The sequence below is a fragment of the Stegodyphus dumicola genome, chromosome 9, assembly GCF_044657685.1.
Source record: "Stegodyphus dumicola isolate Sdum_Otavi_A_Nest chromosome 9, ASM4465768v1".
NCBI lineage: Eukaryota > Metazoa > Arthropoda > Arachnida > Araneae > Eresidae > Stegodyphus > Stegodyphus dumicola.
This window is the reverse complement of record NC_140776.1, coordinates 41,193,817-41,218,658: the sequence shown is the minus strand read 5'-3', so window position 1 is coordinate 41,218,658 and position 24,842 is coordinate 41,193,817. Positions and strand designations below refer to the sequence as shown.

The following is a 24,842-nucleotide window of genomic DNA, read 5'->3' as shown; positions in this document are numbered from 1 at the left end:
GTTTAATAATAATGCATCCTGTTTACAGTTGTGTTTTATTTTTAGAATGGTATTACAAAAGTGAAATTCAAGCATTTGTAATTTCTTTGAGTAGTTCAATTCCCATTTGCTGATAAATCTTTAATTCTTTTCTGATGGACCTTAAAAATACTTAATTGCCATGTGCAGAAATGTCAGCAAACACTGTTTTTGTGTCATGTATCAGCAGTACAACTGGTCAATAGTAGTAATACTGATGGAAGCTTTTGAATAAATAAAATAAAAAGTACAACATGCCATAAAATGCATTGAAGTATTGTACAATAAATGAACATAGTGAATAAGTAAATAAGTAGTTAATCATACATAGTAAGTAGTTTCATTTAATATTTTTAAAAAATTTAAAGAATTTAAAAGAAGAACTAAAAAAATAATTGAGTGTTATTGAAGCATTTACTTAAATAGTTGAGCCTTGTATGTTTTTCTGGCTAGATTTAAAGCTTAATAGCTCACTAATGTCACCAAATATGCAGTACCTTAATTTTAGAGATTATAAAACAGGCTTTTACAGGGGGGGGACTGAACAGAATATGTAAAACGTTTTTTCCCTTAATTTTTTTTTTTTTTTTTTAAAGACTGAAGTTGATGTCATTGACGATATTGATGAATATCAAACGTTTCCTGGATGGATTATTCTAATTTTTCGGCTGGCCATAATGATATGGTTCTTGTATGAACTGAGATCAACAATGCTTGATGAGAATGATCGAGCCAAATTACGTTTTTATGTTCATTTTGGTGCTGGAATTCTAGTTTGGTTTGTCTACCTTCCTGTTGTTGCACTGATCGCACTACAGATTTCTGCATTATGGAGGGCAAAACTTCTTCTAGGTAAGCTTATGCTAAAACTATATAGTGAATACTGTTAATTAAAATATTAACAATCTGATATGTAAAATAAAAAAAAATTGTATGATATAAAAGCTAATGTATAATGTAAAATCTTGGTAGTTACTTTTTTCTCTTCTTGTATGTATGTTTATTTTTATTTTTATTTATTTATTTATTTATTTATTTTTCCTTCTCTCAAATATTCTCATGAGCTTAAAGTTGGAATAATTTCTAATAATTTAACATTTAAAATCTTATGATAAAAACTGTGCTTTTTGAACACATGGATTTTTAAAGATGAACTGTTAAATTTCTTTCTGGTTCTGTTTTATGGTTGGCTTTAACTGGTATCATTTTGTTTCAGAATTTAATGCAATTAATTATTAGATAAATTTGTCATTCACAATCCATTAAATTTAAAAGGCACTATTTGTAGACAGGAAGAAATTGTTATCCACAGTCATTACCTACTCAGAATATATGTAGCAGGACAGAGAAAGTGTTGTGTTATGAAGGAATAATCAGAAATATGCTAAATTGTATGCAGAGATATTTAAACAGTTGCAGAACAAATTATTTAATTTTCTGTAACAGAGTAAGGCACCAGTGGCATAAAATACATAATGACTGACCAGAAGTGGAATTTCCAGTTTCAATGATGCATTGGTAATCTCTGGCATGGCATCAGTTTGATGAAGATGTGCAAAAAATTGCATTTATTACCAAGTCATGGGTTTATGCCTTCTTGAGAAGGCCATTTGGCATATGTGGAGCACCCACCAGATTTCAATAGGGCCATGGATGTTATACTAAGACCTAGCTTCAGTAAAAGTACTTTTATTTTAGGTGATAATATTGTCACTAGTGAAACAATAAATGAAAATATTTGAGATGTATGTGAAGTGTTTTTGCTTCCTAAAAGAAGCAGGTTTTAAAATAAATGCAGCCAAATGTAAATTTGCTGCCAAAAAACTTCATTGCTTGGCTATAAGATATCCCATAAAGGGATCAATACCAAAGATTCCAAAATAATTGCAGTAAAGATTATCCTCATGAAATACAGCAATGAAAGTAGCCTCATTTTTAGGCTTGTATTCCTGTTATCAGTTTGGGGCTAGTACTCTGTATTACAATTTTTGGGCTTGTGTTCCTATTAACCTTTTCGCGACGGCGCACCTTTGTTTAAGACGCTCGTGCGGAGCGGAAGAGAATCGAAGGCAGTCACCATACAGGATGGAGGTTTTGCACCGCTAAGCCTAATTTTATAACAAAAATCAGAAAAACAAAAGTTTCGCTTCTAGCATCGTAATTTTTGGTATCATTTTAGATTATTACTTGAGCTCTTATATATGTTAGAATTAGCCCTTAAAACATTTTTTTCTTTATTTTACATGAAAATATACTTAATTGCTTATCTTCTAAAATAATTTTCGGAAGCGCTATTCAAATTATTCCAAAGTTTTAATTGATAAAATCCATCAATAAAGTTTAAAATTAATAAAAAGAACACAATAAAGACTATTTACAGTAAGAAGTAACAAAATTTAAAATGAAAACGAGTGTGATAAATCTCGAAGCACAGAGAAGTATCACTTTGTAACTCTTAGAAAAAGTATCACTTTTTAACTCTTTAGAAAATGAATCAGTACTCTCATTTGCGTTAATTAAATGGTTCACTAACCATACTAGGGTATTCGTCCTCTGATAAATAGCGCCTTCCCGCCATAATAGACTGGAGGTGAGGCTTTCCTAAATAAGAAAAGAAGGAACGGAAATATATCTGAAGGCAATGCAAAACATAAAAAAACTCCGCACAGTAACCCTAAAAGACCATACATAGTAGAGGAGAAAAACAGAATAAAAAAGGAATTGGATATAAATCAGATGCGAGAATGTTTTTATTAGCACGCAGCGATTTAAAGAGCCCACCTCTGTTTACGCGTTCCCTCCCCCCCACCCTCGAACAGCTGGTGAGTAAAATACCAAAGTCATGCAGAATATATCAAACTCAAGGTCAGGAACCTAAAACTGTGTTCATTTCAAAAGTAATGGACGCAGGATGCCATCTACTGGCCTTCAGAAAAACGTTCCACCTTAAAATGCGTATACGCATCACCCGTCCTCTGAATGCGATCTTTGCTGATGCGTGGATGGGACACCCGGCTGTAAGAGACGTTCTTAGGGAATGCATATATGGGATGCCCGTCCTTAAAGGGTTAAGTGGACTTTTATCAAGATTTTGCAGAGATAGCAGAATCGTTATTAAAGTTAAAAAGAAAGAAAACCAGGTTTACTTGGTTGGACAAAGCAAACACAGTGTTCAAAAACTTGAAAAAAGCTTAAATCCAAGTACCAAGTTCCCTGATGCAAACAGAAGATTGGAAATATTTGCATGTGCATTGAATTTCGTGGTAGGAAACATGCTTATGTAAGATGGACAGCTGATTGCATATTTTAGGAAGACACTTAGCCCAACACAAAGAAATTATACAGCTGCAGAAAGGGAAATCTTAGAAGTTCTTTTTGTGCTTCAGAAATTTAAAGTTTATTTTGGGAAATAACCTATAAAAATTTATACAGATCATGCTGCCATGGTTCATTTTTATTCCAGGAAGAATTTGTCACCAAGACTCATGCGATGGGCCCTTGAACTTCAAGAATAAAATTTAGTATATAAACACTTAACGCTCCCCGAAAAGAAAATGTGGTAGTGGGTGCTGTGTTGAAAAGGAAATTAGAAGACTAGAAGAATCAACTCAAGTGTGCAATGAGGATAACTTAAAAATTTTAGGTTCTCATGAAATAATTATTTGAGTTGCAAACAGACCCGGAATTTTAAAATGTTAATGCTTACTTGAAAGATCCTGATCATTTTGAATACTAAGATATAACAGCCATCAAAAATAGCTGCTATTTATGAAATTATTGATATCTTTTATTTTATTCCAAATCAACAAAGAAAAATAATGAATTAAGACTGGTTATCCCAGCAAGTTTGAGATTAAGTATTTTGCAGTAATTGCATGATCTGCCTATTTCAGGATAATAAAAGTGGTGTGCAATTTTGAGAAGCTGTCTACTTTCCACAGCTACAAGAATTTATTAGTCAGTATGTCAAGTCCTATAATATTTGTTGCCGATGTTAATTATAGAACAGCCAGGTATCTAAATAGCACAGAAGCTACTTACTCTAATGAATTAATGGGAACTGACATATTAGGCTGATACATGCATAGTGAAAGTAATAGATTAACAAAAGGGAATATTTGCTCATCACAGATCATTTGTCAAAGTGGGTAGAAATAGTTCCTTTCAAAAGAGTTTCCACTAAAACTGTTGCTAATTCTTTCTTAAATAATTTTATATAAAATATGGGGCCCAACTGAAGGTAATATTAGATAATGGCAAACAGTTTGTTAGGATTTACATTCGTGACTTGACATACGACATTTCGAGTTGGTTCCTTATTGGCTGCAATCAAATATTGCAGAATGAGTGAAAAGAAATATTATTAAAATCATTTGCAGCTATATAAAAAAATATTGTAAATACTGAGTTAGCTGCATCAATGAACTTGTATTTGCCCTGATGGCAGCTAAGCAGGATACTAGCAGGAAGAAGCCAGCTGAATTATTTCTTGCCAGAAAATTAATTATGCCTTTTGATATATATTTTTTGTTAAAAAGATGTCTGAGTAATTTCAGTTTGTAGAATCCAGAAACTAGTTAATGTAGGTATCAGAAATTCAGATGTGGCTAGGGAAAAGCAAAAAAAAAAAAAAAAAAAAAAAAAAAAAATTATATATATATATATATATATATATTGACAAGAAAAGAAGGAAATCTAACTTTAGGATGGGAGATAAAGTCTTGAAAATTAAACATTCTTTTTCATGCACTGTCAAGATAAAGTGGGGTAAATTTTGGAATAAATTTTGAGGCCTTATTAGGGTTGAACAAATAAAGGAGACTGTAATATTGTTAAAAGCCCCAAATAAAGAAATGTGAAAGGCAAACCTGGATCAAATAAAGTGCTATTACGAGCATGCTAATGTACCTCTTATAGATATTGTGTAGGAATCATGTAGTCTGAACAATGAAGGGTCATTGGGAAATATGGAGAAGTTTCCATCAACTCTGGGAATGAAGGGGGGGAAAAAACCAAAATGCAGCCACTCAAAAGAAAGCCAACTGATGGACAGAGGAAGCCCAAATAGCTAAAAAGAAGGTTCCAGAAAGAGAGGAAAGTTAAGAAGATCCAGCAGATGCAGGGAGCAACCAAGTAACCAACATCAATCAGTAGAAGGCCAATGCATGAGGAATTAGGGGCCGAGAAATGCTCGCAGCTATAGGGAAAAGTACAGTTACCTACGGCAGAATTCATGCGGAAAGCGCCTGATAGATGATGAGCTTTCGCATTGGAGAAAGTTTCAAAGGAACTAAATGAGGATTCTGACTGCAATAGCAACAGCAAGCATAACCGATGAAGTCACAGGAAACTAGTGGAGATAGACAACTGTAAATCCAGTAGCAAGGCAGTGGCTGGCATCTCCAAAATTTCTCCAGCCAGAAAGGAAGTCCACCAGGATCTGGGAAAAACCCTGAAGCAGAAAATGCCATTGCATTCAGAAGCAGAGCAAAAGTTGCACTGAAGAGTAAGGCTTTAACATATAAATACTTACCTCCCATAGAATTAGTGGACAAGCAAATGAAGGATTATTACAAGAGAAAAAGATAGATTTATGTTCTTCAAGTATTCAGTTTTTGGATTATTTTGGTTTATATCTTTAAGTGTAACAGCTGCTGCTTATTTTGAGTTTTTCCTCAAGTGAGGACATTTTAGTTTTGTATAGAGCAAGAAGCTTGTAATTTAATTGTGCATTATCCAAATGATTTTAAGTTCAGTATAAAAATGAGTTATTTACTTTAGTCCAAGAGACTGCTTTGGAAGAAGTTAATATTATCTAAATGATTTTATGTTTAGTACAAAAATGAGATTTTGACTCAACTCAAGGGACTGTTTTAAACACAGTTTGGTATACTGTTACACTATAAGTTAAGTGACTTCTGTGTCTTCTGATGTAAAGTGCAAACTGAGTAATCATTTAAATATAAATGTTGTAAATGTCACAGGAAATATGTTTATGAAATATGTTTGCTAAATTAGTTTTGTAAATGTAAAATTATTCTCTTAACTTATACTTGTTAATATTAATTAAGGAGAAATCACAAAACGATCACTCAAAAAGTTTCATGTAGAATTTAATGAAATTGACCCACAGTATACAAGTCATAGTAAGGTATAAAAAAACGTGAAAAGAAATTACCAGACAACTATGGTATAGAAATTAGCATATATATGAAATGAACAAATTGGATGTGTCATTTTAGTGTAGGAAAATTACCTTCCTTAATCGCTGAATTCCTTCTAATGCAACAAATATAGTGATGTGTGATGCTGTTAATTATGCTGCCTATCTCCATTGGAAGTGAGAGCCATTGCTGTTGCAAAGCAGTTCGAAGCATGGCAAGGGTGTGAAGAGGAGAATTGAGAGCAGCTGTATGTCTTTCTAGAGCATCCCAAACATGTTTGATAGGATTCAGGTCCAGTGATCGAGCTCCATGTGCTGAATTGTATACTGCTGAGGATAAGCATTCACGATGCAAACCCTGTCTAGTCTAGTGTTGTCATCCTGTAGCAGGAAATCATTACCTATTGCCCTGGCATAAGAGCACACATAAGCATCATGGATGTTATTTCTATAGGCCTGAGCATTCAGGGTTCCATGTGGAAAGATAGGGAGGTCTGTGTGTCCTCCCAAAACACAGACGCTGTCTCCTCCGTGTGCATCTCTTTCATGGATGATAATAGGTTCCAAGTGCTCTCCAAATCAAATAATGCCTACTATCATTTTGGAGGCTAAACCTGGACTCATCCGTAAAGAGAACAGCCCTCCACTGATTATTTGTCCAGTAGACATGTTGACATGCCCACCTCAGACTTTCTCTTCTATGACATTACGTGAGCGGCAAACAAATGGTGGTTACCCTCTCGTGTACAAACCTCTTTCTTGAAACCTTCTATGCATGATTGATGTTGACACCAACCTTCCAGTGGCTGCAGCAAAGGAGGCTATGAGTTGAGGTTCTATTCCTTTGTGGGCATAACAACAAAGATTGGTCATCAGTGCTCATTGTACCGGTTGGCATCCTTGTCTGAACTTCCTGTATGCCAAATGGTTAAAAATTGTTGTCACAGAAGGACTCACATTTAGCTACCTGGCCACTCTCTGACTTTATCCTGCCTCTAATCTCTCAGTAGCTCCCCATTGCAGTTCTTTGGGCAAATGATGCCTGGAGGTCATTGTTAAAAACTGTTTATCCCAGATTTCTTATCTCTATCACAGCAAAATTTGCAAGCTTACTCTGAAACATGCAATTTTATGCTCCTCGCAAATGACATATATCAGACAGTACCATTAATTGACAGTACCACTAATTTGCATACTGCAGTTTTGCTCAGCAATTCTTATTTGAAAGCATATTAAAATTTTATAATGACAGTACCACTAATTTGCATACTGCAGTTTTGCTCAGCAATTCTTATTTGAAAGCATATTTAAATTTTATATGGATTGGCTTATTTTTGAAAACGTTATTGCTGTTTTTTGTTATTTTTCTTTAATTTTTGGAAAGCAGTGAGTTTGTAAAAGTTAAACTTATTAATGCATGTCTGAGAGAACTGAGTGCAAGCTACCATATTAGGATAAAATAAGTTAAAGCAAAAGCTTTCCTTCATCATTCATTCATTTCATTGTAGTTAAAGTTAGGCTTTTCAGCTGGTGCTAAAGTTTTATGAAAATTTTAAATCTAGCACATTAGGAATAGTTTTGAATTTAAGGTGTTCTTAGAAGTCTAGTGTGTCTAAATTATTAGCACATAGAATTTATGTCAGGAGGTAGAAGTTGAACATTTTGGACAATGGCACAAGTTCAGAGGCACATTTCAGTACATTATGCAATGCATTTAAGAAAATGCCCGTTTATTAAATAAAAACACTATTCGCTAGAAAATAATGACAAAAATATTACAAATGATAGCAACATGAAGTGTTGGTACAAAATTCCTGTGGTTGAAACCCTTATCTCCCCCCTTAGTTATAATAGTATAGCATAAAATGATATGATATATAATGATAATATAGCCTGAAATCCACTTCACTTACTTATGACGGAAAGTGCAGGTCTTATGCAAATTAAATAGCAATAAGTTGCTGTTTTGCTGAAATGCAATTTTTTTGCATCATAGTGAATGCAAAATTTTCATATCATGAAAATAATATCATGTGCTAATATATTGTGAAAATACTGAAAAAATTCATGAGTTTTTTTCCTTTGCATGTTTTATTCAAAGAGGGGAAAAAACTATTTTTTCTCTTAGTTTCCTGGAACAATATATATATTCAATGATCAATGTTGGATTCAATGTTATAAATGTTACCGGCAATTCAATGTTACAATGAAACGGCAGCATTGTATACAGTGTCGAACAGTTTAGGCAAAGTATGAAATATGAGAATTATTACATATTTTCTTTAGGCATTGTATATAATACCTAGGCATTCTATAGAATGACAAATGCTATTTATGTAAACGTATGGAAAAAAGGTTCTGATAAGGCTATTACATAAATAATGTGAATTCCTCAAAAATAATAATGTTATTCAGGAAAAATAAATGAGAGTGTCATTAAAAAGTTTATTCAAAATACGTAAAGAAAAATGAAAGTTGCACAAAACAAAATTTAGGCCTTTCTTATTAACAGAAATAAAATTTTCATATAAAAAATAAGAAATTAAAATTAACCTAATAGTTGTAACATAGTAGAAAGACATTTTGAATTACATTTCTCACACAAAGACATTTTATATTTTGTTTGACACTTTGTTTTACACATACATTTGATGAATCCTTGGCCCCCTCCACTGGATTGAGCAATTGCAACTGATCAGAAAGGAATTTTATGGTCAGGAATATCTTCAATTCTAAGTAAGTCCCTAGGTGAATTGTGATCTTGCATATACTTGTTTTAAAATCCTTCAGAAGTTCCAAGTCGCCCCTTATCGACATTGGGAAAAGGAACTCGCACAGTAGTTCCCAAAGAAGCTGTGGAAATTTTTTTTTTTCCAAATTCATTTTCATTTTTTTGCTTGTATTTCCAGATTGATTTTAGAATTTATTTTACCTTCAGTAGCATTTTCAGTTTTGAAACAAAGGGTGCACAGCATATCCATTTCATCATTTTTAATACCATGGCCACAGAAGGTATGTTTTTTTACGAAAAGTGTCGTAAAAAAACATACCTTCTGTGGTATGCAAGTGCATCACTCCTTTCGTTTAAACACCCACAACAGTTATCAGAAACGGAAATCTCTTCGGTAAGCATGCCTTCATCAAGTTGGTTTAATCCACTATCGACTGTAATCTCATCCATGTTTTTTTTTAAATAGGCTCTTTTTCTTGCATAATCTGATTAGTTTCACCATTTTTCATTGTTTGGATGCTTTCGATTAATTTTCCTAGCTGTTCCTCTGTATTTATATACGAATCAGAGATGTATTTCATACTTTGCCAGTTTATCATTGGACATTCTATAGAACGCCTAGGAAATGTATGAAATATGAATCTTTTCATACATTGCCATTAAGCATTCTACAGAATGCTGGATTTCAAACTTTGCCGGTAACATATATATTCACTTATACATATAGGGCACAGAAAGGAAAAAAAATTGGTTGTTGCTTCAGTTGCCATTTGTCTTTCAATGCCATTATTCCCTCTGTTCCAATATTATGTTCTCTTTATTTACACTTAATGTCACACTTGAATTCACTTATTCACTTTATTTCACTCTTAAATTCACTTTGTTTTTTCTATCTTTGCTATCTTCTGCATATTCTAATTTCATTCTGCTTTTCTGCCCTTACTGCTTTCATTACTGAAGTTCAAGATTTTTTCCATTCTAGCCTCATATCTATCCATATTTCATTCCACAAATAATTTCATTCACTATGCTTTCAAATATCTAATTTTGTACGTAGACTTTGATATTTATCATATAAAATTTTTAAAGCTTACAATATTATCTGTGTTTAATATTAAATTATGAATAACTTTCATGTCCAGGTATTACCTCTAGTGCAGATTTTCTGGCTTATGCAATCATGGCTCATCTCCTATGGCCCACAAGAAGTGAGCAATACTTTCAACTTGCATCTGAATCTGATCCTGGAGAAGAATTGGAGGAATTTAATGAAGCTCCACACAATGTCCCTAGGCCACAAAAAGTGTGACTTTTTCCCCTGCATGTTTAGAACTTTCTATTTATACTGTTCTAAGTAAATTGTTGTAGAATATTTTGTTGTGTAAATAATATTGCTCATTTTTTTTAATTGATAGCAGATCATGCATGCTGTTTAAATAGAAATATGAATAAATGTTGTTAGCCTCTAATATTCATGTATTATATAGGGAGTTTTATATCATTTTATAATAAATTTCAGCTTCTAGTGTTAGAAGTAGTTTTGAGTGTATTTCTATTTATAGTCTGTTTTGCATGCCATGTTAATAACTAGTTCTTGGAAACTAATGCTTACTGAGTAAGAAATTTTGGTTGATTTTAAATCAGCAGTTTTAATTAATCTGTTTCTGTGTAACAAATACTTTTAAATATTTTAATATGCCAAGTCTTCAGTTTAAAAAAAAAAAATGCTCTGTGAGCCATTTTTATTACATACTGCTCAAAATTAACAATGTCCATTTGTTCCTCAAATTGAACATATAGTGTATAACGTGATTTTCTATTTACTTAATTTTTTTTCCCATTAATTTTCTAGAACAAACCTGGATTTAATTATGTGTAGCTTTGTCAAAATAATTTTTTTAAAAATTAAGTAATAATTTGAAGGAAGGTTAGTGTAATACTTTAAAATTAATTAAATATTAATAACTATACATTTTCATTTGCACTAACTTCTGTACTAAATTTAGGAAGCAGGGTGATTTTTCAATATTTCGACATTTTCCAGAATTTTTACTAATTATTTTAAGGAATTTATATAATAATAATAATAATTAGTACTTCATTGTTAAAGCAGCCCCTTTAAGCACTTTGTTAAATATGTGACATTTAAAATTAAAAATTTGGTGAAAACTAGAGAAATGCTATTGCAGCCTTTAAAAAATTAAAAAACACAATGTATGAAAGAAAATAACATTATTTCGAGACTGTTATTCGGCACTTGCTGCTATTACAGAAACAAGTGTTGGTAGTTTCTGATTTTTGCCCATAATTCAATAACCAAAATTTTTAATAAGAAATTAGTTCATTTCATATGTAAACATTAGGAGATGAAGTGTCTTATGAAAAAAAAAATAACATTATTTGGAGACTGTTATTCGGCACTTGCTGTTATTACAGAAACAAGTATTGGTAGTTTCTAATTTTTGCCCATAATCCAATAGCCAAAATTTTTAATTAGAAATTAGTTCATTTCATATGTAAACATTAGGAGATGAAGTGTCTTAAAAAAGCACATCTGTTAGTTTTTATAGCATTATATTTTTATTAGCTAATAATTAATTATGTATAATTAATTAATATATTATTAGCTTGTAGCATTTATTAATAAATAGCTATAAACTTTTAATATGATCAGCTCTAGTAAAAGTTTCATCTCAAAAAGCTTTTGTTTTGAACAATTAATTAATCCCAGTTTTCAAATAGAATAAAGAATAAATTTTTGCAAAAATGTATTGGTTTCAAAATTGATTGCAGAATAAATATTCTCAACAAAATGAATATTCATAGCAGTTGCTAGATGTAAAAGATTAAAAAAAAAAGTGCTAGTATATATTCATTTCATTAAACATGAGCAATATATAAATTCTTTGCACAGGAAAAAAGGAAACTTCTTCCAAGAATCGAATAAATTATTTAAAAGGTTTGTATGATGGAAATAATAATAATGAAGAAGAAAACCAGAAGTTTTTATTCTAATATGTCAAAGAAATGAATTTTCTATTAAAATTTTTTAACTAAATAATTAATTAATTTAAATTAAAAAATTAATTTAATTTAAATAAAAAATTAAATGCAAAAAATTTTTTTTTTTAATCTAAAAGCTTTCAGATTTTACATCATGTCCAAAGGGAAGTTTTTTTAACCTTTTGTGTGTTACCTTTATTTATTAAATATCATGTTCTTTGCACTTAACCATAAAATTAAATATCACAAAATAATTTTAAAATGAGCATATCTTTAGAATTTCCGATACACAGTCTCGCGCGCTAGAGATAACAAATTTTTATTTTTCTCATACAGTTTTGCCGTTGCTCGCTTTGAAATCATTGAGTTCGTTAATCAAAAATTGGTTGAAGTGTTACAAAATATGAGATCGATAATAAAACAGATTTCAAATTTTGGCTTCCAGATGTCCATATTCGGTGGAAAATTACGTTATTCAAAATTTGATGGCTCTAGGTACCATTGTTTTATCACAATGCAAGAAATATACATATATATATGCAGATTCTTCATTATTTAATTTCTTTGAATATAACATAGGGCGATAATATTTGCTAGCAACAATTTGAAAAATGAACTGCATTTAAAGTTTTCAATGCAGAATGCCAAAACAAATTAATAGCCCTTCTGGGCTAATGCCCTTTGGACTAAGAAAAAATATTTCATTATGTTTCTTAAACAAAAACAATATCTACTATTGTCAGATCATAAGGTAAGGTTTTTCTGCTGAATAAAATTAAACCCCATTTCAGAAAAAATTTAAATTTTAAAAGCTTTTACATTTCTGTTTTAAAGGTTATACACAAAAGAATATGAAAACATTAAATATGTATATATGTGTGTGTAAAATTTAAAAATATATGAAACTCAAAAATACTAATATTAGAATCTAAATTTTGCCATCTGGAAATTAATCCATTTCATGTTTATGTAACTATGCTGCAAATTGATAAGTTTTCAACCAATCAGCTGAAGAAATTTTTTATTATAAACATGTCTGCTACTATTGTGCATTCCTTTATCCCCCTGCTTTGCTTGCTCCTGCAATATGTGTGTTCTTATTGCTTTGCTTAGTCTCTATTATCGGAGAATGTAAGTTTTCAAATTGTGCAGTTGCATATTGCACCCGCGATGATATGTGAACCTGTTTACTTATGAAATAAAATTATGTGTTCAAAGGCAATTTTTGTCTGCAAAGTTTCATCCATTTATCTATTCGAATCCTCAAGTCATCATCTACAATCACATGTATATTACTATTTCAGCAAAACTTAAAAACGTGATGAGTATAAAGGATTGAAATCTACAAAATTTCCTTAAAATCATTTTTATTTTGGCACACGAAAAGTAGACTTGGAAATTTTGCAATGAATCTTTACAGGGTTTTAGGACCTAATATTTTATTTGTGACTCTCATGATGTAGAATGACAGCCATTGCAGAATGTTATTAAGAAATCTGCATAAAGTGATTTTTTAACTGATTAACTTGTTTCATTTAAGTTCAATACATATTTATAATATCAAAGATAAATGAAGGATGTTATAAATAGTCAGTTGACAACTATAATCGACAAGCTTATATGGAAAATGGAAACATTAACACCTCTTCACTATGCTGAAAAACCACTTTAAGATGTATAAGAATTTCCTTTAAGAATCTGTTTGCTACATCTCATAGCTTTAGGAATTTTTGTGTGTGTTTTATATAATATATGAACAATATTTTCTTCCCTTTCCCCCCCCCTTCAAAATTTTGCTGATCATCTATAATCCTTCAAATAGCTTATCGTTCTTTATAACAACTGTGAAGTAAATTTCAATGTTTCCCAGGTTTATTATAGTTTTTTGTTTGTTTGTTTGTTTGTTTGTGTGTGTGTGTGTGGAAGGATTAGTTACTTTTTACTTTTATGTCTTTTTAAGCAATTTAGTGAGTAAGAATTTGGTGAGTGACATATGTACACTTTTATCTTATTTGCATTTATAATAAAGAGCAGTTATGGACAACTCATTTTACAAATATATATTTATTTTATATGTTACATATTCATTTATTGTATTTTCTTTATGTATTGTGAATTGTTGCTTATAGTAATATAAATCAAATAAATCCACATACATCTAGTAATTAAAAGGAAATACAGTTTACATGATAAGTATTATTAATAGGCATGTACAAGAAAATGTAAAACTCAGATAAGCATTTATAAAACTAAGAGTTTTAAAATACAAAGAAAACTGTATATGTATTTGAAGTAAACTGTATCTAAAAAAGGGCATTTAGATTATTATATAATTGATTCATCTTTTGATCAAGCATACATTTTAGTTAATTATTTTATTGTATTTGTTTTCTCAGCACTTTCATTACGTTTAATAAATATCTACTTAAAATGCTTTAAAAATATGAACAAGATTTTAAATTGAGGATAAAACAAATTTTTCGTTTTGCATATAGCTTGGAATGTTTGTCTTTGTTGGTGTTATTTTACACTGTAACAAAACAGATCTGTTTTATTAGTCATATACAGACATCAGAAAAGTGCATTATTTTTGTGTACAAGTGATAATCATGTACTAATTGCATTTTTGCAATAGAGAAAAATGTATTTATTCAAGTCGACCTGAGAATGTGCTAGGAATTAATTTGTGTTTATTTCAATATATATTAAGTTTGCTCTCAGTTTTGCTTTATTTACTGAAACAATTTTTTAAAAATTATTTAATTAAAATGTTTGTAAAATAAAATTGAAGGAAATTTAATTTTAACTTTTATTTTCTAATCAGTTGTTATTATATACTAGTTTAAACCTTTATTATCAGGATATTTTTCTTATGTTTCCAATCTGGACTTTTACCATAAATTTTTTTTAGTAGTATAATCCAAATTAGTTTTGAAGTGTTTTATTATTTTTTTAATTATTGTCAGCCTTATACTTTTTTGCTGCTATTTTAAAGATTCATGCTTCAAATTTCTAATACAAGGTAAAAATGAAATAACTCTATTGTTTATTCAATAGATATTTCTTTTATGATGATGATATTGATGTATAAGAGTATGATATTGATGTATAAGTATTATCCTTTTAAAGGTCATGCTTTCTTTTATTTCACATATTTGGTACTTTCTTTTCATGCAGATTGCTTTGTAATAATATCACTTCTTCCCCCTCCATTAAATATTTACTCTCATGTGGTAAATTAAAGAAACTCTTCTAAACAAAATAAATAACAAGTAGTAATAAAGTATTTAGAGTTATATCATCCTCATCCCACTCTTTAACTTAGAACTTTACAGTAACAGTAATTAGTAATAATAATAATGTAGCATGTAAATGAGGCAATAAAATTTAGATATATGCATATCTAAATCTTTCAGAATTAAGCTATAAATAATGTATTGTAATAATTGGTTCTCAAACTAAGAAACACTCATAAAAATGAATAGGTTGTTCAGTACCAAATAAATAGTTGTCATTATAATAATCTTGTAATTTGATATAAAAGTTGGAATAAAATCTCGTTATTCAATATAAAGGTGGTGCAGAGTAAAACTTGATTCTTAATTTGATGACAGCAATACATACTTTCAATTTAGATATAGTGCTGAACCATAAGTGGTTAAATGTATTTATTCTAACTGCTAAATTTATATTACAGTGATAAGAATACAATTATTATAATAATAATACTTTAATAAATACGTTGATAAGAGTAAACATATTGGTGTGAAAATCAGTTTAATCCAAAATTTGAGTATTAAAAATTATTATTATATACAGATTGCAACTACTGAGAGTATCCCTTGTCCTCCTCTTAATTTTAAAAATTCAGTAAAAAACATATAATGGAAAGATTTTCTGAGCATCTGAAATTAAATGCACTAGAAGGATTTTCAATTCATTGATTATTCAAAAGGTGTAAATTGTGAATGTATACTTTCAAATAAGTTTCTAAAAACATTTTTCTCTAAATAAAATTATATTTTTATATTATAATGGTGAATTGAAACCATAATCTAGAATAACTTCATCCAATTTATTATTATAAAAATTGTGTAAGCATGTTTTATTTGGAGGGGGGCCTGGGAAGTGTCAGCATGATTGTTAAACCTCAACTTAAAATGCTGGTTACTTATTGCTAAAGTTGCTTTATGTGTTTAAGTGGTTACATGTAAAAAAAAAATATCTCTGTTTTGAAAAGTTTGTATTCCATTTTTGTAATGCTTTAATGTTAGTTTTGTTTTCCATGTCGTTTAATAGCTGTTACTATATATGTCATTGTTTTGTTGCTTTCTGGAATAATTTTATAAAGAATTCAACCTGGAGTACTTTGGTTGCAAACAGGTTATTTCAAAAATTTAATTTTTATTTTTAATATCTTACATTTCATTAGTTTTTAAGGTGGTTGAATCATTTACAAGATAAGTACTTGAAATGTATTTTTAGAAGATAATTGGAGAGCAAAATAAAATTTGATTTTTATAGTACATTGATTATTGTCTATTTAGTATATGAAAATTTCAAATGAAGAACTAAATATAATTGAATTAAACATGCTGGAAATTTTTATTTTAATAATTATTAATTATTGTTATGATTACTTTTTTCCCTGTATGTTTAAATATATAATTTGAATAGTCATCTGAACTACTGTAATGCCACTTCTTTATGTGCAGAAATGTTCTGTATGTGTTAAATATAGCGGTAAAAACAGATGATTTCTCTTAAAAAATGCTAATGTTTGTCATCAAAATGTAAAACCTAGACTGTATTTTGTAATGTTTCAGATTTTATTCTTTTATGTAAGAGTCCATTTTATTCATAACTTACACAAAATAACTTTTTGTAGTGCCTTTTTTATATGTGAATATTGGAATGATAATAAATTATGCATGTACTTAGAATATCAAAAACATTTTACTTGGAAAGAGCGAGTGTGGAGAGTATTTTAATGTTTGTTTGCTCTAATTTTTTAATGTAGTATGTGCTAATAAAATGAAAGTCCTGCCTGAAAAAAAGTTCATTTAAATATTTCATTCTATGTGATGTTTTATCAGAGTAAATATTTTTCATATGAAAGAAAGTTATTTACAGTTAATTCTGTGTTTTTGTTGTTGATATTTAGAATGAAATTTATTCTTAGAACATCCTACATTTGTGGACATTCCATCCCATCTACAAAAACTATTTATGCACTTATTGATACATGCATTTTCCATTGCCAGTCACAGTTTTTCTTTCATTTAAAGTCATCTATTTCTTTAGGATAAGTTATTTATAAATACAAAAGGATTTATTATTGTTTACATTTTTTCTAATATTTCAACAGATTAGAATTTCCTTTTTTTTTTTTTTTTTTTTTAAGTGTTAACTATTAAGATAGTTTTTGTAAATACGAGGGCTATCCAGAAAGTAGATTACGTTTTGGAATAAAAAAATAAACAAAGTATAGGAAACAAATTTTATTATATACAGATGAAAGCCACACTCAAATACTACTTTTCTACATAGTCACCATACAAATTAAGGCATTTATCGTAGCGATGTACGAGCTTGGAAATTCCTTCGTCGAAAAATTTGGCCGCCTGCGCCTTCAACCACTTCGTTACCTCTTCTTGCAGCTGTGCGTCGTCATCAAAACGCTGCATAGCCAGCCACTTCTTCATTGCTGGGAGTAGGTGGAAGTCGCTCGGTGCCAGGTCGGGACTGTACGGCGGATGAGGAAACAACTCCCACTTAAAAGATTCAAGAACTTTACGAGTGACATTTGCCGTGTGGGGCCGGGCGTTGTCGTGAATCAACAAGATCTTAGAGCTCAACATTCCTCTGCGCTTGTTTTGAATTGCTCTTCTGAGTTTTTGGAGAGTTTGGCAATACCTTTGAGAGTTTATTGTAGTGCCTCTTTCCAGGAAGTCCACCAAAATTACACCTTTTCTGTCCCAAAAAACAGTCGCCATCATCTTCCTTGCCGACATTGTTTGCATGCATTTCTTGGGTTTTTGGGGAGAACTTGTGTGCCCCCACTGCATTGATTGCAATTTCGTTTCACAGTTCACATGTTTCACCCATGTTTCGTCACCAGTAACGATGCGATCGAGTAAAGAGTCACCATCCTTATGGTAAGCGTCCAAAAAGTTCAACGCTGCAGCCATTCGCTGATTTTTGTGGTCCTCTGTCAAGATTTTTGGAATCCATCTTGCACAAAACTTGTGGTAACCAAGCTTTTCGCTGATGATTTCGTGCAACAAACTTCGCGAAATTTGTGGAAAACTCAAAGAAAGTTCCGTTATTGTGAAATTTCGATTTTCACGGACTTTAGCATCGACTTTTTCGAGAAGTTCGGCGGTCACTATGCTGGGTCTCCCACTTCGATCTTCGTCGTGAACATTGGCTCGGCCATTTTGAAATCTTATGACCCACTGACGCACTCCACCTTCAGTGATAATGTTGTCCCCATACACTTCACGAAGCTGCCGATAGATTTCTATCGGTTTACAGTTTTTTGCAGTCAGAAACCTTATTACTGAGCGCAGCTCGCGGGATTTTCAATTAACGCAGACATTTCAAACCGTCACAGTATCTGAACGGAGCACAGCACGAACCTCTCACTAGCACGGCTAGATGCAGACTGAGCTGCGCAACGCTCTGACCCCAAGATGGCCGCGCTAGCCCCGCCCCTAGCGGACACAGATGGAAACGTAATCTACTTCCTGGATGGCCCTCGTAGAACATTTCACAAACTTCTCTAATAACTTATGATTGATTCTCACTAGCTTAAAAATAGCAAATAGGAATTGAAATCAATAGAGGTTTACACATTTAATTTTTTTTTAATGATAGAAGAAATAACAGGACGTACTATTTGTGCTAATTTTCTTTGTTATAAGATTGTAATTTCAAAATATAAATAAGGATTGATTCCCATCAAGCTGAATTAGCAATATATTTCCTTAATATGCTTCAATTATTGATTGAATATGAATACCATAGTTTTGAGAATATTTGAATTGAAATCTTCATCTTTTATATTTGTGATATTTTTACATCATTATATATTATGCATTATTTATTTTTTTTTTTCATGTATTGTACATATAAATTTTCCATCCTAATTTTTTAAAGTTCCAAGACTTTTTTTAAATAAACACATATATTGCAATAAGAATTTTTAGTAAAATTATTTGAAAATTATGTAACTTTTTAATACAATGATTGATCATTTTACTCTTCATTAATGTCATAATCATCTTTATACATACTATATAATGTATCTTTATACATTCTAAATACATAAAAACAATATTTTAATGCCAAATGTCTGATGAAATTAGATATTTAAACAACCATTATAAAAAGTCAAAAAATGTTTGTATTAATTTCCTGTATATTTATGGCTACAATAGAGTAAGCCAAATTACATTGATGTATAAATAGACAGTAAATAATCTAATTTTCTTAATTTTTTAAATAATATATATTTACTTTCATGATTGTCAAAACAATAAAAATCAGCTGTATTTGAAGTTCAAAATTCATTTGTGTAAAATTTTTTCATGCTTGGTGGGAGGGGGAGAGAAAGCTATTTGCATTGAATCAAAATATAATTCTGTAAAATATATACATTATTATTCAGTGCAAATAGAGAACTTAATATTTATTTAAAGTTTAAACTGACTTTTATTACATTGAGTAACTGCAAGAAAGTGTCTATCAAAATTAGACCATTTCATCAGTTTTGAATATCAGTTCAAATTTTTTTACATATTTTTTTATATATTACATTTTTAGTTTCTTAATAAGTCCAGAAATCCTTGACACATTACAAATAAATATTTATTGTTTGGGGGGTGGAATTTGAAGTTTTACTGATATTAATGAGTGAGCAAATAATACATGCGCTCTTGCATATACACATTCTCACATACTTAATGAATATACTTAACCATCACTCACTACTGTAATCAAATAATTTTTATTTAAAAAGAACTCTTCCTAAAAAATAGGCAACACAAAGAAGCATAATTCTGTACTCTCCTAACTGAAAATCTAATTTTTGTAAAATATAAACTGGTCTCTGAAAAAGTTCATTTAGATACTCTACTTATTTGTCTAGTAGTCATTAGGAAATCATATGGCGTTTTAATACATTTTCCTCTTATTTTTTCGTGCTAAAACTATACCAATTCTTTTTCGAAAACTTTCTTTTTATCTGTTTCCTTATCAGAGAATTAATTCCTCATGGGATTTTCTTTTTATCTGTTTGCTTATCAGAGAATTAATTCCTCATGGGATACAACAGTTTTTGTTTTTCCTCCATTGGTAATGTAGCAGTAAATGTTGATACAATGGGTCTCAAAAATATTCAGAATTGGTGTTATTGCATAATATTTCTCATAATTTAGTAGCAGCTTTTTTTATCCTTATATATGCATTCAGTTAATTCCATGATTTTATTTATAATTTAAGTGCTACTGGAGTAATTAAAAATGTTCTAATCTTCACCATTCCAATTTTTCAGCTTATGAGCATGTATTTAGGTGTAACATCAACAATATATTTTAAAAAATGTGTTTTCACAATCAGGTGGTTTCATTGTCACGTTTTATCTGTTATAAAACTAATATTACAGCAGTAAAATGTATAAGTTCATTGCCTGTAAAAATTAGATCAAATTTTTAATTGAATATATATTATAATTGATGAATTTTAAAAACATTTAATATTCATATTGACACTGGTTATTTACAAAATTACCAGTAAAATAATATCAATTAAGCTGCAAAAATTTGAGCTTATTTTTTTTAATTTACTGAAAAATGGATCTTTAAGTATTGTAATCCCTAGTTATAAAAGTATTAAGACACTTTAACTTTCCATGCATGACATATGTTATTCTAAGAGAAACAGAAACTGATTTTTAGTTTGACAATTTTAATCAAGGGGAGATAGTTGAAGTGTATAGTTATTGAATATAAAGCTTTCCACTCTCTAGATACAAAATTTGGGAAAAATTTGATTTATTATAATCTAAATGAATAAAGTTTGCTGAGTAACAAAACAGTGTTCTCTTATATATTTGTTTACAGATACTGTTTTGAACAATGTGCCAAACTGATTGAATAATATTTTGATACCAGTATAACATTAAACACCTTTTTTAAGCTAACATGTGACTTCCAAAATCTGTACATTTTGGCTTTTTAAGCACTTTGATAGAATGTTAAGCTCAATTTGGAATAGAAAAATTATCTTGTATTTTTTATATTGTGAGATGCAATATGCTACTTTATGATTTCAAAATATAACAAGTGCTCAATAAAATTTTAATTCACTGTAGTAACTTTGAAATAAATGGCTAAAGTTACAGAACTGAAATATCAGTAAAGTGACCATTCACTATCAAGTGAACTTGCATCCATAATGGCATTTTGCCATTATGGATGCTAGTTGTAAGTTATAGCTGCTATCTGGAAAGCTTTGAAATAGAAGAGGGGGTAAGGAAAGTACCTAAATGTAAAATGTTAACTTTTGAAAACCTTATTTACTGCAAAAGTTCTATTTATATTACTTTCAGTTAAATATACAGCATATTCCGTATTCTGGAACTTGCAAGGTGTATTGTCATGCAGTATTGCTTACATTTTTTCGAATTTCACATAGTAGTTCTTTCTCTCTCTCTCTCTGTATATATATATATATATATATATATATATATATATATATACTAGTAATTCATATGTTAAAAGAATCAGCTATCATTTGCCACTTCAGGATCTTAGTTGTCACATTTATCATATTTACATATAAAAGTGAGATCAGGGCCAGCTTCAGAGATCAAAAGGTGCCAGTTAAATTGTTTTTACAAATGGCAGTTAAATACAGGTAAATTGTGCTTTGAGTTATTTAAATGTTGTAGTTATACAAGTGTAAAAAATGCTGGAACTGGGTTTGAGTGGGATTCTGAAAAAATTTTTACAACCTTCTGCTTGCACCATAGATTTTTACTGAATGCTGTTTTTTATTAATTAAACAATGGTTTTCAATTTTCTGATTAGCTTCCCCACATCATTAACTGAAATAAAGCTAATTTCGATATTATGCCTCTAGAAACTTTGGTGTCAGTGTCATCTTGTAATTCATGGGCACTTTTATTACAGAAACACTATAATCCCATTACGTTGGTTGAATTTAGGGTGATTTGGGACATTACTTGGTACCCTGTATATTGAAAGAATTTTTAATTTTGTGAATCCTACTTTTTGTAGGTACATCATTGTATTTTTTAAGTGGTACATTCGGATGATATTACATAGCTCTAATTTTCCTCTTACAAAGAATTTTAATATATATTTATATTTAAATTTAATATTTAAATACCTTAAAATCAAATTAAAATAAAAAATATAACAATAATCAAATAAAATATATTAATATTTAAAATCAAATAAGTAAAATATTTTTTATTATAATTTATCACTGCAATAATATTTTACTTTGATAATTTATCCATCTTCCTGTATCTATAATGGAAATGTGATTTACTAGGAAAATAAAAAATTTTTCTCAATCTGTATTTTTGTCTGTAATATTTCGAAGTGTTACATTTTAATTTAGATTTGTTAAAAGAAGCTTTGAAATAAATTCCCTCTCCTTTGTATTACTAATTTGGTTTGACTTTGTAATTGGCATTAATTACCTTTATAAACATTCACATTTTTAATTTTATGCATATTCTTATGTTTATGATTCTTTTATTTTTCAGTGGAATGTTTGTTAATTATTGTTATTTTAATTTTGTATATTGTATTTAGTCATTTTAGAAACATTAAATATAATACCTTTTTCTAGTATTTGTTTTTATTTCATGTTTCTCTTTTTTTGAAGATTTTAAGGATGAAATCAGGAGGATGGGGGAATTGCCAACAAAAATTTAGCATTAAAAATGCATGGTAGCTGAAAATGTTATAGTTTTTAACAGAAGAATATCGAAAATTTTTATTGCATTTGATTAACTCATATTAAAAATTTTTGTTATAAAATTTTATTGCATTTTTGTTTTTCTGGTTAGCATATTAAAGAAGTAATGAATGATTATAGCTGTTTTATTTAAATTTATTTCACTGTTTATGCACATTTTATAATTTGCTTTCTATATTAGACTTCATATTTCATTTTTTGCTGTTTAGTTCTTTTCCAACTGAAGATCAGACATAAGAAATTTTATTAATTTAATTTATATACTTCTAAAAACCCTTAACTTTATTTTAAATAGTATTAGGCATTAGTAAACATCCTTCCTGGGATACGCGATTTTAACACAATTGTCAAAACATATGAATAAATTTGATAGCTTCAAAAATTATTTAAACAAAACTTTTATATAAACCCCTGATACTTGCACCTAACTGTACATAATTTGTAACTTTAAGATATAATATTTTAAAAAAGAATTACTTTATCTTGACAAAATTTATTTTTAATATTTTAACCAATTCTTTTTAAAATATTTGTTCTTTTTCTAGAATTCTTTACTTCACACTGGGTTAAGCTGAACCTGTATAAGTTGAATATCATATAAAAAATTATGATGATTCAGTTTGTGTTTTTAACTAAATAATAGTTTCATGTTTTTAATTTCAAATAATATCACATTTCTATGAGTAAATATTTAAAAAAATCGTATAACTCATTTAATGCAAAATTTAATATATAGATGTAGTAGAACTCAATATTGAGACTAACTGAAACTACAGCTCATAAAAGTAATAAGACTTTTTCCCCCCTGCAGGCCAGGTGCATATTTACTGCATATAAGATTTTTTTTTTCATTCATCTTATTTTAGCAAAAATTGTGAAGTTAAAAAAAGGGGGGGTTTCAATAAAATAAAAACAGGATGTACTACTATGTAGTCTAATTTATATAAGCACTTAAATTAAACATATTACCTCGCTTTTAATATTTTTTTCATATTAAAATTTCGATAACAAAACAAATTTTGAGCATTAGAAAATGCATAATATAGTTTTATAAAACAAAATCTTCTATTTGAAGGATCACCCTATCCTTGTTTTTCGAAAACAATATTTCCTACAGATAATAGGATTATTATAGAACACATTGTGACAATTTAAATAAGGAGACTGGTCTGAAAAATAAGTCTTATTGAAAACTTATTAAAAATAGCTGTTAATCCCTTTAACATATTTCTCTTCCTGTATTTCCTATTTTTCAAAGCAGTGCTGCAGGTCTTCAAGTATCAGCCTCTTGAGCAAGTCTGCCATTTTTGCCTCCACCTCTTCTACAGATTGAAAAATATGTTCACTTCTGGGAATAGGAAGAAGTAAAATGGAGGGAGGTCTGCTAAATGTGGTAGATGTCCGAGCATGGTAACTCTCCTGTCCATTAAGAACTTGTTTCACTTATTTTGGTGCAGCATCAATGATTTCTTGTCCCACATATCTGACCATTTCTGCCTCACCCTTTCACGGAATATGGTCAGAACCTCAATATAGTAAATGTGGTTTAGCATTTGGCCCTGAGGTACCCACTCAATAATAATTATACCCCAGGTATGGGGGGAGAAGATGAGTATGACTTCCATTTCCAATTTGCTCATTCGAGCTTTTTTGCTTCTTGCTTTCAGTGTATGGATTGACACTTTGTTTCAGGATCGTATTGGAAAATCCACATTTAGTCACATGATGATTAGGCTCTGTTATGGACCATGCCATAGTGTCACAGCAGATGTTTTTCCTTTTGCTCACAGCAGGTTTCTTTGGTACCATTTTCACGCAAACTTTCGTCATTTGCAAATCCTTATGCTTTTTTTTTTTTTTTTTTTTTCTTATTGTCTCTGTGTCAATGTTTGTCATGTCTGCCCTCATCCA

General features: G+C 29.8%; 1 protein-coding gene across 2 annotated transcripts in view; it reads left to right on the top strand.

The window, feature by feature from the left end:
* The window catches only part of LOC118184262 (integral membrane protein GPR180), a 91,706-nt gene extending 68,658 nt beyond the window's left edge, over positions 1-23,048 (top strand). For both annotated transcript variants that reach the window (XM_085823354.1, XM_085823353.1), the window contains 2 exons: positions 615-870; positions 10,055-23,048. In XM_085823354.1, coding sequence (XP_085679480.1) covers positions 615-870; positions 10,055-10,221 — 423 coding nt within the window. In that variant the 3' untranslated portion in view covers positions 10,222-23,048. The remainder of the gene's footprint in view (positions 1-614; positions 871-10,054) is intronic.
* Positions 23,049-24,842: the final 1,794 nt, after the last annotated feature.